At 38.7% G+C, this 15,086-nt stretch overlaps 1 protein-coding gene across 1 annotated transcript in view; it reads right to left on the bottom strand.

The window, feature by feature from the left end:
- Nucleotides 1-15,086, bottom strand: part of Mgam (maltase-glucoamylase) — a 253,858-nt gene that overhangs the window by 44,019 nt on the left and 194,753 nt on the right. The window contains exons 131-141 of the mRNA XM_052721491.1: nt 12,417-12,588; nt 11,785-11,901; nt 9,279-9,433; nt 9,046-9,130; nt 8,138-8,194; nt 6,853-6,977; nt 5,955-6,043; nt 5,181-5,230; nt 3,518-3,685; nt 2,279-2,434; nt 818-1,051 (exon numbers count right to left, since the gene is read on the bottom strand). Of these exons, the coding sequence (XP_052577451.1) occupies nt 818-1,051; nt 2,279-2,434; nt 3,518-3,685; nt 5,181-5,230; nt 5,955-6,043; nt 6,853-6,977; nt 8,138-8,194; nt 9,046-9,130; nt 9,279-9,433; nt 11,785-11,901; nt 12,417-12,588 (1,408 nt within the window). The remainder of the gene's footprint in view (nt 1-817; nt 1,052-2,278; nt 2,435-3,517; nt 3,686-5,180; nt 5,231-5,954; nt 6,044-6,852; nt 6,978-8,137; nt 8,195-9,045; nt 9,131-9,278; nt 9,434-11,784; nt 11,902-12,416; nt 12,589-15,086) is intronic.

Raw genomic sequence — 15,086 nt, 5'->3', positions numbered from 1 at the left:
CCTTTCTGATCTTTACTTCTGATGGCCTCAACTTATGCGTCTGTGTGGTGATATTTTATTTGTGCTATAATAAATAAAGCTTGCCTAGAGATCAGAGGAAAAAGTCAGCCATTATAGTAAACACAGAAGTCAGGCAATGGTAGTACATGCCTTTAATCCTATCACTTGGCAGGTAGGGATCTGTCAGGATCTCTGTGAGTTCAAGGCCACATTGGGGAACAAAGCCAGGCATGGTGACATACTCCTTTAATCCCAGCACCAACCATAGAGGTCTGGAGGTCTATACAGACAGACAGGTAGTGACAGAGCTAGGCAGGAAGAGGAAGTGATATAGCTGGACAGAGAGAGCAAATCAGATGGCAGAACAGCAAGGCATATAGGCATGGGTCAACAGGAAGTATCTCGCTTTTGGAAGCTGTGGAGTTGGTGAGGTAAGCTCAGCTGTGTCTTTCCCTAATTCTCTGATCTCTTTCAGGTTTTTACCCGTATATCTGGCTCCATGTTTTCTATTAATAAGACTATTTAGAAATTCGTCTACACATCTGTAACATAGGGATTTACATTAACAGCTTGTTTCTTTGTTTGTTTGTTTGTGACAGAGTCTCAGTGTAGCTTTGGCTGGCCTGGAACTCGCTATTCAGACTAGGCTGGCTTCCAATTCACAGAGATCCACCTATCTCTGCCACCTGAGTACAGAGATCAAAGGCATGCACCACCATGCCTGGCCATTAACAGTCTTTTCAATGATCTCATGTGTACAGAGCCTTGAGTCAAAAACATCTGTGTTGAGAACCAGCAACTTTAACATGAGGATTACCTTGACCTGCAGCATGTTTTCTGTATGGTAGGTCACATTCAGTTTAAGAGAGCTGATCTTTCCAGAAAGAGGATCAGAGACAACGCTTGGAGCTGCTGCTGCCCGGGCAGATGTTGAGACTTCCAGGAGGGCCAGGTCCATGGTGATGCCAGTGGGCTGGTACTGAATGTTACTGGCAGCATACTGGGGAATGGTGTCGTAGAAACAGGTAGGCACTCCAAAAGTAGTTGTGTGCTGGAATAATAGGAAGAATTCTTGGTGAGCTGCTACACAACGTTTTGAAACTCTAATCACTGAAAAAAATCAGTTAACACAGAATAAGCTTCTAAGAACACTGAAATAAGTTGAAATGTTCCCTAACAAAAAGAGAGAGAGAGAGAAATCCTAAGCCCTGGTAGTGTGCATGTGACATGTTGAAGATAAGGTCTTTGCAGATGATCAATTAAGATGAGGTCATTAGGGTAGGCTTTAATGCAATATGACTAGTACACTTGTTAACAGGGAGAATTCAGACAGACAGGCAAGCATACATTTAGTTTAGAACCATAAAGTCATGAAAGCAGAGATCTTACACAAACTAAGAAATGTGAAACACTAGCAACAAACCACCAGAATCTAAAGGTGAATAATGAACCAGATCTCACTCACGGTCCTCAAAAGGAACCAACCCTTTCACAACACCCTGATCTCTGACTTCATGATTCTTTACCTGAGGATAATAAAATTGGTATTCTCTAAGTGATTTTCTAATGCTATAGCAGCCATAGCAAAGGTCCAGGTTCAATTAAACTCACAAGTATGTACGCGCGCGCACACACACACACACTCACCTTCTGTAAAGAGTGAAGTGTGAATGATGATGGAACAGGAAGCCTAATCAGGTACCACAACTCTCAGTTAAGGTCCTCTTTGTGTCTCCTGCTTCCAATGCAGCTGCTAACTCTTTCTGATTTTATTCTCTCCATTATTCAAACAGGTTGAACAAGACTTACACTTTCTGTTTAGGTTTTCCAGTCAACAAAAGCTGTTCACTTACAATATTCAATGCACAGTATATACTGTGATGGTAAGACTGTTTTACTAGCATGTATTGGTTCTAAAAACAACACATTTTGTAGTGATATTTTTATAAATCCAGATAATAAAGTTGGACTATAATCATCCTTGTATTACCCTCTTATCCCCTCCTCTCTTCCCTTTGATCTTTTTATCTTCTCTAATAGTTCAAAATAGGAATTTTGAATGATATTTTTAAAGAGGCAATTAGACTGTCAATGATTTTTTTTAGATGCAGGGTATCTGTGGGAAACATATAGATCACCCATCACATGGAACTCACAAAACGCGTATCATCACACCTTCACGATGACCATCAAGTCATCAACCTTTTCAAAGTGCTTTCCAAGTGGCCAACTACTTGATGCAAAATTATTACAACTTCCTGGTCACTGTGGTCATTACCTCCCAGAGGCACCCCCGCTGCTTGCAGCTCTCCTCAGAGACTGCAGGATCTTCGGGGAAGCAGTTAAACTTCTCCAGGTCACTGACTACAAGAGTCCACTCGATGGAGAATTCTTGTCCCAGTTTCAGACCTGTGAGGTTATTGATGACCAACACCTAGGGAGAGAAGAGACTCCAATAACAAACCAGGTGACTCAGAGCTATGGAGACAGTGTTATTGGCTGATGGCCAGGAAGTCAGGACCAAGCTCTGTTTCCAGTATCACCTTAGAATACTTGGAAGTTGTTTGATTCCTGACCTTTTGGGGCCATTGTGAAAGTATGGAACATGGAGCAATTTAGCCACATTAAGGTGTGAGGATTATAGTGTGGGTATCACTTTTAGTCTTATTATCCTTTTGGTATGGTGCTTGTTAATGTGACTAATGATGGCAGTAATCAATAGATAGTTTTACTGAGCATACATGTGAGCCCAACACTATGACAATCATATTATACATCGTGCGCATTAATTCTATAGAGTGACCCAGTGCTATGAGTACTGTGGTCGTCTCTATAATACAGATGTTATAACATGTATAAGATCTCACAATGGGGAGAGAATAGCCAAGATCAGCACCTCATTCTGCTTAGAAGTTTTGTTCCTATCCTGTGCTACATATATTTTCTGGAAGAAGACAGTTTACCTAAGAAACAATGAACTTCTCAGGTCTTAAGTGAGTAAGCCAATAACTAAAATCCTCTGTATGAGTTTATCAGGTAAGGTAATCACTCGGTGATGACTAAATCAGAGTATAGCTTAGGTTTTCTCCCACTTACATTTTATGTGGTAATGTAAAATAGCTTTATAGAAACAGCAGCAAGGAAAAACATCAGCTGTGTCTCAAGGGTAGTTCTAACTTTAACAAATGACAAACTGTAAGTACTCCCCTGAACTAGGACAATTTATTGAACCTCATTTTTACCATTCCATCTGAGACCATTTTACCTAGCTTTAAATGAGCAGAAAAGAACTTCTCTTAGGGCGCCAACTCTTAGAGTCCTGATGACTCTAAGAGAAAGTATTCATACTTGCATGCACACATTTCTCCTGGATCCTCCCTATGATATGGTTGCTGGCTGTCTCAGCAAGAAAATTGTCTCTGTGACTATCCAAACTCATGAAGGCAGGAGAGGGAAAGCTGTCAGAATCCCAGGCAGTGCTTTCAGCCAGAGTCCTGCAGATGGAATGATCTCTCACCTTTGCTGAAGCATTGTACTTGTAGCTTGAAATGGGGATGATATTGTTATTAAGTGAGACATTAAGACCAGTTGGCTCTTTGTCCAGCCCCAAGATTCTGATGTCTGTAAACATGAGGTCATTGGGATCCACATAATTATTGTTTAGAATTTTTGCCTGTAAACGATTCTGGGGAGGGGGAAGAAAATCATTTTAGAGATTGAATGTACATATTCAACATCTCCTGACGCAGGCTGTCTTCTTAGCCTGTTTTCTTTTCTAAATTCATCAAAGACCACCCCTAGCACAGGTGTTGTTTCAGACACCAGCACTCGCTTCCTTTGTTAACTGGCTCTTTTCTGATCCTATTATTCAGAAAATATGATCCTGATATGTAGCATGTTTAAGTAGTTACAAAGCAAAGAAAGAGACTCAAGCACTCACAAAACCCAAATGACACACAAACATCATACACACATAAAAGTGCCACAATAATTTTTAATTTTTATTTTAACATTAATAATAAAAGCTAAATTTTATGAATACTTAATGTATGCCAGACAATATGCTTAAGCATCTTGCATATACTATCCCATTTAGATGATTCAGCAAGTTATGAGGTCAAAATCTCCATACTAAAGCACAGAGAAATTAAACGACTTATTTATAGAAATAGAGTTGAAAAGCAACAAAGCTGAGCTAAGCCCAGAAGTCAGTGGGACTGGACTCTGAGGGAGAGGGGCACATTTTGCTAAGCACAAAGAATACAGTTTCCTATAAACAAATATGCCCTAGTGGTATTTGACAGAATTTCAAAAGCAACAGAGTGGAGGAGGAAGCTGTTTCAACAAAGGTACAGGGGCACCTGGACCTACATAGGCAAAAAGATGAACTTTGACCTAAGTCTGGCATATACTAATTAGTCCAATATAGATCTTAGAGTTAGATATAGATAATAAAATTTCAGAGAACACTAAGGTTCTAAGGCCAGGCAAAGAGTTCTTAGACATGACATCAAAAGGCATGATCCAGAAGAGAAAGATAATTAGGTATATCCAAATTTAAATATTTGCTTTGCGAAAGTCTTTAAGAGGAAGAAAAGAGAAGCCTACATATAGAAGAAAATACTTGCAAAAATATTGAATGAAGGATAGGTATCACAGACATTTAAAAACCATTAAAACTGAACTGTTCAGGACAGGCACAAAGCTACACAGAGAAACCCTGTCTCGAAAAAAAAAAAAAAACTGAACTGTTAACCAATGCCAAAAAACATCCAAATCAGATTATGGACAAGGAGGTGATTTTTCAGCCAAGATAATATGGAAAAGGCAGATAGATATATGCAAAGATTTCAACATGATTAGTCATTGGAGAAATACTAAGACAAAGTTAAAGTCACAAGAAATGGTCACACAGAATAGCTAAAATGAAAAACATCAACAGCCTCAAATGCAAGTAATTATCCAGAGAAACAGCATCACTTACATATTGGTGGTAAAATTATAGACTACACAACCACTCTGCAAAAACAGTTCAGATGTTTCATACATAAAAAGCACGTGCTAATTTAAGATTTCAGCCTGAATTTCAGAGAAATAAAAGCATACATAGACCACCAAAACCTCAAAACATAATCACAATAGGAAACATGAAACATATGTACCTTGAAAATGGTACTTACGGATGTAACAGAGAAATCATACAGAATGTACTTCCTTTCTACCACTGTGCCTAAAAGAGATGGGTAGACATGTATGTACCATTACTATGGGAAACAATGAAACTGTGGAGTTACATTCTCCTCATTGGGAATTCTTCTTCATATAGTTCTGCTCATCCAAAATCCCACATTTTTTAATCTGTGTAGAACCTTAATGGACTACTTTCTCTGAAGTCACATGGCACTCTGTGGCTCTACTTGCCAGCATTTAAATATGCTGATTTTCATTATGGTTCTCTATCATGTTATACCATGAGTTTGTCAAGGTCAATGTTTATGTCACATTCATCTCTATGCCTTCCATGCAGAGCAATAATGGGTATCAAATATTAATAAATTCTAATTTCACTCAGCCTAAAAGCTTCTGTGTTTTAATCATATCAAATTTTACAATGAAAAACACAAGACCTACACCAGATATGTCTTTCTCAATGGTAACTGAAACAGTGCCTTGCTAAGCTATTAACAAAAAGGTATTGCTTTATGTTAATGATGATATGTAGAAAAGAATAATGAAATCAAATGCAATACTAGTTATTCCATTGGCCATGTCAATAACATAGGAAGGTCTACATGTGAAGTTGCCTAATGGAATTTTCAAAATGAGTTTTAATTTTCCAAGCTACTAAAACCTCCTAAGATACTAAAATATATAATAGTGATAATGGGGTTGGTGTTTTATTGTCAATGAATTTTCACTAAGAACCACTACTATGGTTCCATTTGGAAGTCTACCTTTAGACACACCATCATCCCAGTACAACTGGCCCTCTGCTTCTCGCTTATAGTCCAAGGCAACAATGAGTCCCAAGGGATTCTTCCGGCTGAGGAGAACAATTGCAAGTTTCAGGCAGTGAAAGAAAAGCAGAAGTGGATGAATCTGCCCCTTGTTGAATGTGCCCCTTGATGAGTCTACCTTTTAATGCATAGGGACGGATCCTCCAGAGTCCACCCCAGAAACTGAGTAGATACTAGCTAACATTGTGGAAACATAGGTGTGGGGAGATAGCAGGATGTGGAAAAGAGAAAATGTAAGAACAATGTGGGGTGAGGTGGTTCCTGAAAACTAGGTTTGTGATCATTCTAACAATGCTTCTAGGACTCTGTAACAGGTAATCTCCAGAATGTGTCCAGATCCTGTCATTTGTAGTAATACACTTAACCCTCACACAGGTGCTAAAAGATCAGGCCATCATCTTCTCCAGTTCATCAGTAACAAGTATGAACACAGAGATGCTGTCCAAGCTTACCGTATGTAGGAAGTTGTCAGGCCAGAGTTTGAACTCAAATTCTCCAGAATCTGAGCTCTGAAACTCCAAGTCATGCTGACCTTTGCCTCCTTCTAAATTTTTCTCATGTCTTGGGGAATACATGTTAAGATAATTTCTGTCCCTGTGAAAATCCTCATGAAGATTATTTTGACTATTTCTATAATCTGATTTCATTCAAATAGAAGAACTATAAAATTGAGAAGGAAAGTGAGACTGTATTTACCCCCTCTGAAGACAATTTTGGGCCCTTGAAATGGGTAACAGTAGCTACATTCATTTGTCCCATCTACTCTTGGTCCTTGCTTGTCTCCCCCATGAAGCCCCACTGAACATCAGAATAGTTAGAAGACACTGGGTCTTACCTGGCCTCTGTGGTTCTGTTTGGCTGCTGGGTGGGAAATATGTAGCCGCCTCGAAGGTGAAGCCCTATCCTGTCACCTGGTAGTATCATGTTTACAAACTGTTTCCTCCATTGGATAGCCAGTTCCTAAGCAACAAAAGGAAAACAGACCAGACAGAGAACTGCAGACAAGAAGGACCATAGAGATCCCTTAGTCAAGTCCTCATTTTAGAGACAAGAAGATGGAGACCTCCAAAGTGAGGTGATTTCTCCAAGGTATGTGGGTAGTAGAGAGCAGAGCTGAGACACCAACTCCCCTCTTGCTTACTTCTCATCATACTGTGTTTTATAGTTCGTATCTTAGATGTCCCCCAAAGTCTTTTGTGTTAGTCTTGGTCCCTGGCTCAGTGCTATTGGGGGCTGATAGAAACTTTGAGGGGTGGGGTTTAGCGTAAGTTTTTAAGTCATTGGAGTTTTTCTCTTAATGGGAATTGTAAGGCCCTGGTCTCTTCTTTGAATTGTAAGACCCTGGTCTCTTCTTTTTACTCTCTGTCACTTTGTAGCCATGAGGTGTTTGTTTGTTTGTTTGTTCAGAGTAGTTTTGTTCCTTCTCCTGCTTTCACAAAAATAGCCTGCCACTAGCCCAAAGCGATAGAGCCAAGGACTAGAACTTCTGAAATTAAAAGTAAAAATATAGAGACCCTTTCTTCTTATAAGCTTACTGTCTCAGGTATTTGTTATAGTAACTTAAAGTTGACTGACACACACCGTAATTTCACTGAGCTTGAATTCACTGCTTCCACAGACAACAATTAATGCAATGATTAGTCCTAATTATCAGCATAGCAATCAAATTGAGAGGATTGAGCCAGTGAGTCCTCCTATAAACCTACTGCAGCTGTTGGAAATGTCTTCTGCTGTGGCATGAGTATTAATATCCCTCTAAAGTTCATATGTTGAAACCTAATATTGTATGTGATATTACTAAGAGACGATTCCTCTGGACAAGTGGTTGAGTTATGACAACTCAGTGGGGAGAAGCTCCCATTGATGAAGTTGAGAAGATCTTGATCTTGGAATTTATAACCTCCAAGAGTTATGGACAATAAAGTTCTGTTGTTTATAAATTATGCAGTGTGAGGTCCTTTATTATACCATCCTGAATAGACTAAGATGCCTCAAAACATACCCATAATCAACTGACTGTCAAGGCTTGTGAAACATTACCATGAACTCCCAAGAATTCTGTTTTAGAATTGTCCTCTTCTAGAAGAGGTCTCTGAAATAATAGAAGCTACCTTACTTACTGTCTCATAGTCATACCAGATGGCATCTGGGATATAGGCTTTTACTTGTTCCATTCCCTAAAGAAATAAAATCAGTAAGCAATAATAGCACACACACACCCCTTTATAGTTTAGAAAACACCTCCACATCATTGCCCCTGGTACTCAGAATAATCCGAAAAGCCATCTGAGATTATTCTGTTATACCAGTGAAATCACATGAACCCAGAAAGGCCAAACAGTTTATTCAAAGCCAAGCTGTACCTAGAAATAAAGTTCATTTTGCCTCTGTGCTCATGAATTTTCTAGAAGCAGAGAGTTTCATTCTTGGAGTTCTGCCCTCTATTAGTTCAGAGTAGGCTAAGCCAACCACATCCACAGGAGAGCAAAGCTACTTGTTGAGCAAAGCCAGTTGTAGCTGAGACACTAACAGCTCAATGAGCCTTTGTGAGCTATCTTTTTTCTTGATTGCTATGTTGGCAGTATTTAACAAGAGGATCAGTATCATAACAGTCCTTCCTCCACACTTTACTTCTTTACCCTTGCCTATGGTCATTCCTTCCTGTACTCCACTTTCCCTCCTTACTCCTTTACAACCTGTTCTGTCTTCTCAACCCAATTCCCCTGGATAAGAGGATATATAGATAGTTTGTGCACATGTACCAACCTACACACACTAAGGCATTCAAAGCCCATGTCAGTGCATGGCCACATGCCTAAGAACATAGTTTTTAAAGGTAATTTTACAGCATAGAAACTGTTTCAGTTGATGCATCATTATAACCAAGAATTCTTATTGTCCAAACATTCATGATTGTTATCATTTATATTTATATTTAGACTTAAGCACAACCATATACTCAGCAGTTAGATTATCAGCTATCAAGCTACAAGAACATCCCATTCCATTATTCAGATTACAAACATACTTCATATAACACAGGTGTGATAAGGAGTCCAGGCCCCCATAAGAACTGTTCATATACCTCCCATGTGGCTGGGTCTTGATAGAACCTATAAAACATAGAGTACATTCACAGTGAAGTGAGTGTAATTTACAGGAGGAGACAGCAACACATCACATATCTTAATGGACCTTGTTACACTAGCAAGGTAAAGGGAACTTGTGATCTGAATGGGAGACATTGGTCTAGAAACTCACTCATGTACGAGGGGTCTTGCTACTGTCTCTCCGAGTGTGTGAGCACGGTAGAAGAGGGTGTAGAGATAGGGCAGTAAGGTATAACGGATGTTCAGATAATGTCTCGAGGATTCCAACAGCATAGAGTTAAGGCCAAAGGCAGCGGGGTCCTGGTCCTAAAAGTAAATGCAAGTAATTAGTGGATATTTCTTTCTATCGTGATACAAAGTTTTTCTAGATGAACACAATCATGTTCTCCAGTTTGGAGAAGGTTGGGATATTTTCAGAACTCAATTGATCTTGGTCCTAGTCCCTTGTTTCATGGCTGGAAAAACATCAGAGATCACATGAGTTCTCCAATGTAGACATGTATTCAAGAGGCAATTTTCACTTGACAGGTTCTTCTCAGTGCAGACTATAGACATCCCAAGTGGCAAGAAGATACCACAATGGTTTCAATGGCCAAAAAGAAGCCAAAAGGGATCTACTTCCTTCAGAGACATGCCAATATATATTTGAGATACTTCATATTTCACTTGGGAGAGAATAATAATAATCATTTGATCTAAACTTACTTTTACAATTTTTAAAAATCCATTTACTTAATTTACATTGCCTAACTATGATCTCCATTCCAAATCTTTTCTTTTCTCTGGAATTTAGTAAATTTGCAGTTTTTAGGTTGCTGTTGTTGTTGTTGTTGTTGTTGTTGTTGTTTTGTGTGTGTGTGTGTGTGTGTGTGTGTGTGTGTGTGTGTGTAGTTTCCTCTGTAATTGTCTTAGCCATCACAGTTAATTTCATTTTCTACTCCCCAAAGATAATGGCCTTTATATCATCTTGGTATATTAATACAACATGTAGAAAGATAATAAAGACTGATTTTAGCAGATTTTATCAAGGAGAAAACAAAGAACCCTTGAGCAGAGCAACCTAATTTTCCTAGGACCTAGAGGTAGACATTTGCCATCAGTAGTATGCACTCATTTTGCTCACTCTTTGTAGTTAAGAAGACCTGAAAGACGTATTTATCACATTTGACTTCTCATCTTGTATCACATGATAGAAACTGAATTTTGGAGAAAATTATGTGAATCTATTCCTCTGCTTTTCTTGATAAGAGGCCCAACCCTTTCCTAAACACAGCCATTCTATGACCCTAGTATGGAGTTCATGAAAACACTAAGGCTAAACACAGAAGAAAAGAGTACTCTTCAGCCTCTATCATCTTGTTTCCAGCTGAAAAAAATGTAGAGCTGTACTGGATGTTGTGCTGGCTGAGACCCTGGGACGTGGTTTCTAAGACTGAAGAACCCAACTCTACCTAACTAGTTGATGATTAACTCAAGTGCAATTCTTGAGGCTGAATCAATGTAAAATATTATTTCCATTGGCTTTTTTACTGCCTTATGGGATTACATTTTATCTCAACTTCTACAACTTTAACACACAAACTGAAGTGTGCAAAACTACAAGCCAAGTTTTGAAGACTTTGAACAAGTTATAAGTAGCTCAATCACTAATCCCTTAGGCTGAACACTAGTTAAATAATAATGCTATGAATATATTGAGTCACAAAAGATATATGTTAAGTGTCTCCAAGGCCACTTTAATGAGTTCATTAAAACCAAAGCCATTGTGTTTGAAATATTTCAATTGTAACTTATTTTATTAAAAGAAAAGAAAATCACTTTTTTGGTCCTACTGCATTATAAACACCTTAAGAAGGACTTTGAACTACTTTTGTAGACTTGCCCATCAAAAAATAATATTTTAGATAAAAAAGGATAATGGTAGAAAGAATCATGGGACATAATTGAAGGCTGGTCTTCCAAACTATTCATAAAAAACAGGATGTTATAACAAGGTAAAATACATTTAGATCACTGACTTACTCCTTCATAATCTTTCTTCCTTGTTCTCTCTTATGTATGAGTAATCTTCATCATATTATATTAATATTTATATTGATATACTATATTATGTAGGTTATCATCATATATTTATATAGCTAATAATTATATTAATAATTTATATTAATATAAAAATTGACCTTCCAGTGTCCCATCTTATACAAGGTGATAGCAAGTGATTGAAACAGCATAGATTTTGTTGTTGGTGGTGGTAGTACTAGGCATTGAACCCAGGGCCTCACATGAGTTACCTTTGTATGTTTTGAGACAAGTCTTCTTAGGTAGGCCCAACTGACCTAAAACATGCAACAATCCTCCCAACTCTGTCTGTTGAGTGCTGGGATTTAACAGGCATGTGCCACCATGCCTGACTACCAGCACAGAAGATGTGTCAAAAGTTCTCACCTTTGTGGATGAGTTTTTGACAGCAATTTAATATATAAATATTCATCCTTCTCATATTTTCATGCTTATACCCTGCTTTTTAGACATGCCACTCAAGATTTGGCTACCTTTGTGAAGTGAGGGCCAGTATGTAGGAGTTTTCTATAACCTCTCTTTGAAAGCAAGTAGATATTATTCAAGAACTTCCTACTTCTTTTCTTAGAGGAACTCACCATGAATGTAGGACCATTGTGATTCCTGGACAGTGGGTAAAATGCTCCAAGTTGCATCCACCTTCTACAGAGTTCCTCTGTGACATTGTTTCTGTAGCCACAGATGTTGGCCCCTACCTGGAGAACAGCACATATGCAAACAAGTGATTACTAGAAAGGCAAAATCATTTGCTGTATTCTTATGTAGAGAAGGGAAAAGAATCTCTTTCTGATATTATTTAACACTTAAAAGATCCCAAAGTCTCAAAGCAAGCCCCAGAGAAACAAGAGGATGCTCATTTTAGGACATACTAAGCAAACTTTCTAGACAGGCTGCCTGTATCGAAGGCCCTTCCTCATCATTCAGTCCCCAATCTCATACTTTTCTATTCACTGTTATGCTCCTGGCAGGATTTTTTTCTTATACTCATACATTTGATTCATAGTAACTCTTTCCTCCCTACAGAGACTGTATGGAGGAGAAACTAATGTTAACATTTATATCATTCTGTCTTCAGAACCATCTTACAGCACACATAGAAACTGATTTTGCCAAAACAAAGACCATGGGACATGTCCCTTAGTTTTACAAACACCTTAAAGAATGGTAATAGAAAGAGTAACAAAGAACAAAGGTTGAGAATGAGGCTTACCATGGGGATGCCAAATAGGTTAAACTCAAGGATGCTGGGGATGGACCATCGGAGATCATCCCAGGAGGCTGAATTATTTCCCAGCCAATGAGCAGCAAACTTGCCAGACCCAGCAAAAGTAGAACGTGATAAGATGAAGTTTCTCTTGGGAGAGAAGACAGTTCCCAGGGCCCTGAAAAAGTTCAGCCAGTTGTGTGTGAGGCGACCTGTGACTACCTAGAACCCAGCTTATGCCAAATGCAGCAATGGATTTTTCAACCAAATGGAAAACAACAAAACTCAAGTATCAAAAAGTAGACTTGCAAACAAATCTGCCATTTTTTTTTGTTTGTTTTGGTTTTTCGAGACAGGGTTTCTCTGTGTAGCTTTGCGCCTTTCCTGGAGAGTTGCTTCCTAGTTCTGAGTAAAGCTTAACATCGTGTATAAGATGATACAGATCAGTCCCAGCCTCCAGAGAAATTTCTTTCAGCTTCTATACTTCTGATTACAGTTTTTATGAATTCTGCATCTTGTTGGGTCTGATTTTGGTCTGGCTCTTTTGAAGGACAATATATGTCATGTATCACAATGAGTTGGATTCTGGCCCCATCTGCTCTAACAGGTTGGGGTTTTTTTTTGGTTTTGTTGTTTTTTTGTGGTGTTTTCTTTTCTTTTTTTCCCCTCCAGGCCTTACTGCCTGGTGTATAATCCTGCTTAGCATAACCCTGGCTCAGGTTCAGGCTGTGTCTTGGTGTGTACTCTTTACCCTCATTACCTTTATAGCACCTTTGGTAAGAGGAAGATGTGTTCAGCTTACACAAAGTGAAACCGAAATAGAATCAGGAAAGCAGTTGAGAGGTTACAGTTGAGAGAAGGCATTTACGAAGCACAGACTAGAAAACATGCATCTTACTGACAGTTTAGAGGGGAAAAAAAAACAACTTATTGGAGATCCTTCTATTTCTCTTCCTTCCTTGTCTGGGTCTGACCTATTTATGATCATTTTATGATCTCTGAGAAGATCTGCCTCCTTTCAGCCTGGAGAGAGATAAATTTCACTCAACTTAGCCCTCTGACTGCTGTCCTCAAATTATTTTTCCAACTGAAGTTGTGTTATGCCTTAAGTGGATCAATGCCTCCAGTTCTGAGGTGCTGACCTCACTGAATGAAAAATTATGACTTTTCAGAGGTCAAAGTCAGGTATGAAGAAGTAACTAATGGATGACCCAAATATTTACTTTTTAAATCTAACAGTACCTCACATCCAAAGGCCAAGGTCCATTTATCTTTACTGTTTTCTAGAAATTTAACCTGTTCTCCCAAGACCAAGTATGTCATAAAGACACCTAGTTCTTACTGAGTCACAATTGCTTTTTAACTATTAACCAGAACTTTTAGAGCATACTAACCAAACCAATTATGATTTTATAGCACTTTTATCACACGGAGACACTGGCAGTGAAGCAATCTGAAACTCTTTTCCTTCTCAACTCTCTGACTTGTGTGACTCATTCACTGTCCTGCTCAACCCTCATTCTTAGGCACGAGTATCTAAGAGGTTAAGCATATTAGGTCAGGGAGGGACTGATGGGAACTCGCTGCCGTTCCACCATTTCAGAGATGAGGAAACTGAGTCTTGTTTACTTGGTCTATTTTCCAAGAAAGATAGGAAAAAGAGAGGAGGAGGAGATGAAGGAGGAAGAAAAAAAAAGGAGAAGCAGGGGTGGGGAGAACAAAGAAAAAGAAAGGGTAGGAGAGGCACAGCCCATCTGGTTGTTTCTCAACACTGACTTGACACTTGTCTTTTCTCATCTCTGCTCCTTCTCATTCCCTCCCTTATTCCTCTTCTCATTTACTCCCGTATTCCTTCTCTCTCAGAAAAGAGAAGAAATGTGATCGGGAACCAGAGATCTTCTCGGAGTTTGCTTTCACTGACCTACAAACATATGCATTTTCTGGACAAGGATTCTCTCTCCTGGTCTGCCCAGTGTAATGGGAAGTCATGACAGTGTTGAAAAACAGACAGAAAGTCTGTCTTTGATCCAATAGGTCCCATCATGCACTTGTTTTCTCAAGCCAGGCATTTACTCCATTCACATATATTCAATGTACTGTCCTTCAAGCTAAGAACAGGATTTCAATAAAGGAGTTTATAGTCCAGCAAGAAGAAAATGAGCATCTAAAATTATGAAACAGTGATTTTCATGTTACAAAATGAAAGCAAAAATAATTTTGTTTATTGCAATATGAAAAAATATAACACATAAAATAGTCATGAGGGTATCCAGAAATGACAACATAGGTAAGTTTCAAACTTGGGAAATGGACAAGACCAGAAAGGCTGTCTTGTTTGGGACTAATAGCTCATGAAATATGTGGAAGAAGTATTTAGGTCTGGAACACACAGAAATTAAGCATTATCTGAGCATAAAGTACGAGAAGTGGCAAAGGAGTGAGAAATTAGGTTATGAAGTATCTCGGTCTGTTCTAGGGGCTTACATTTTATCATGTAGAAAAGAGTACAATGTAAAAAAAAAATGTCCTGGGGAAATAAATGAGAAAACTCAAAAGGACCACTTTGACAGCAATGTAAACAGTTCTTTTTAAACTTTAACATTCATTCCACACATCTTGAGGTGTTGGTGAAGGCTGTTTTGATTCCTGGGGTTCAGATTGAGGCTCAAGATGTTG

The sequence above is a fragment of the Peromyscus californicus genome, unplaced genomic scaffold, assembly GCF_007827085.1.
Source record: "Peromyscus californicus insignis strain IS unplaced genomic scaffold, ASM782708v3 Scaffold_6__1_contigs__length_162567912, whole genome shotgun sequence".
NCBI lineage: Eukaryota > Metazoa > Chordata > Mammalia > Rodentia > Cricetidae > Peromyscus > Peromyscus californicus.
The sequence above is the reverse complement of the archived record's forward strand: the minus strand, read 5'-3'. Positions and strand labels throughout refer to the sequence as shown.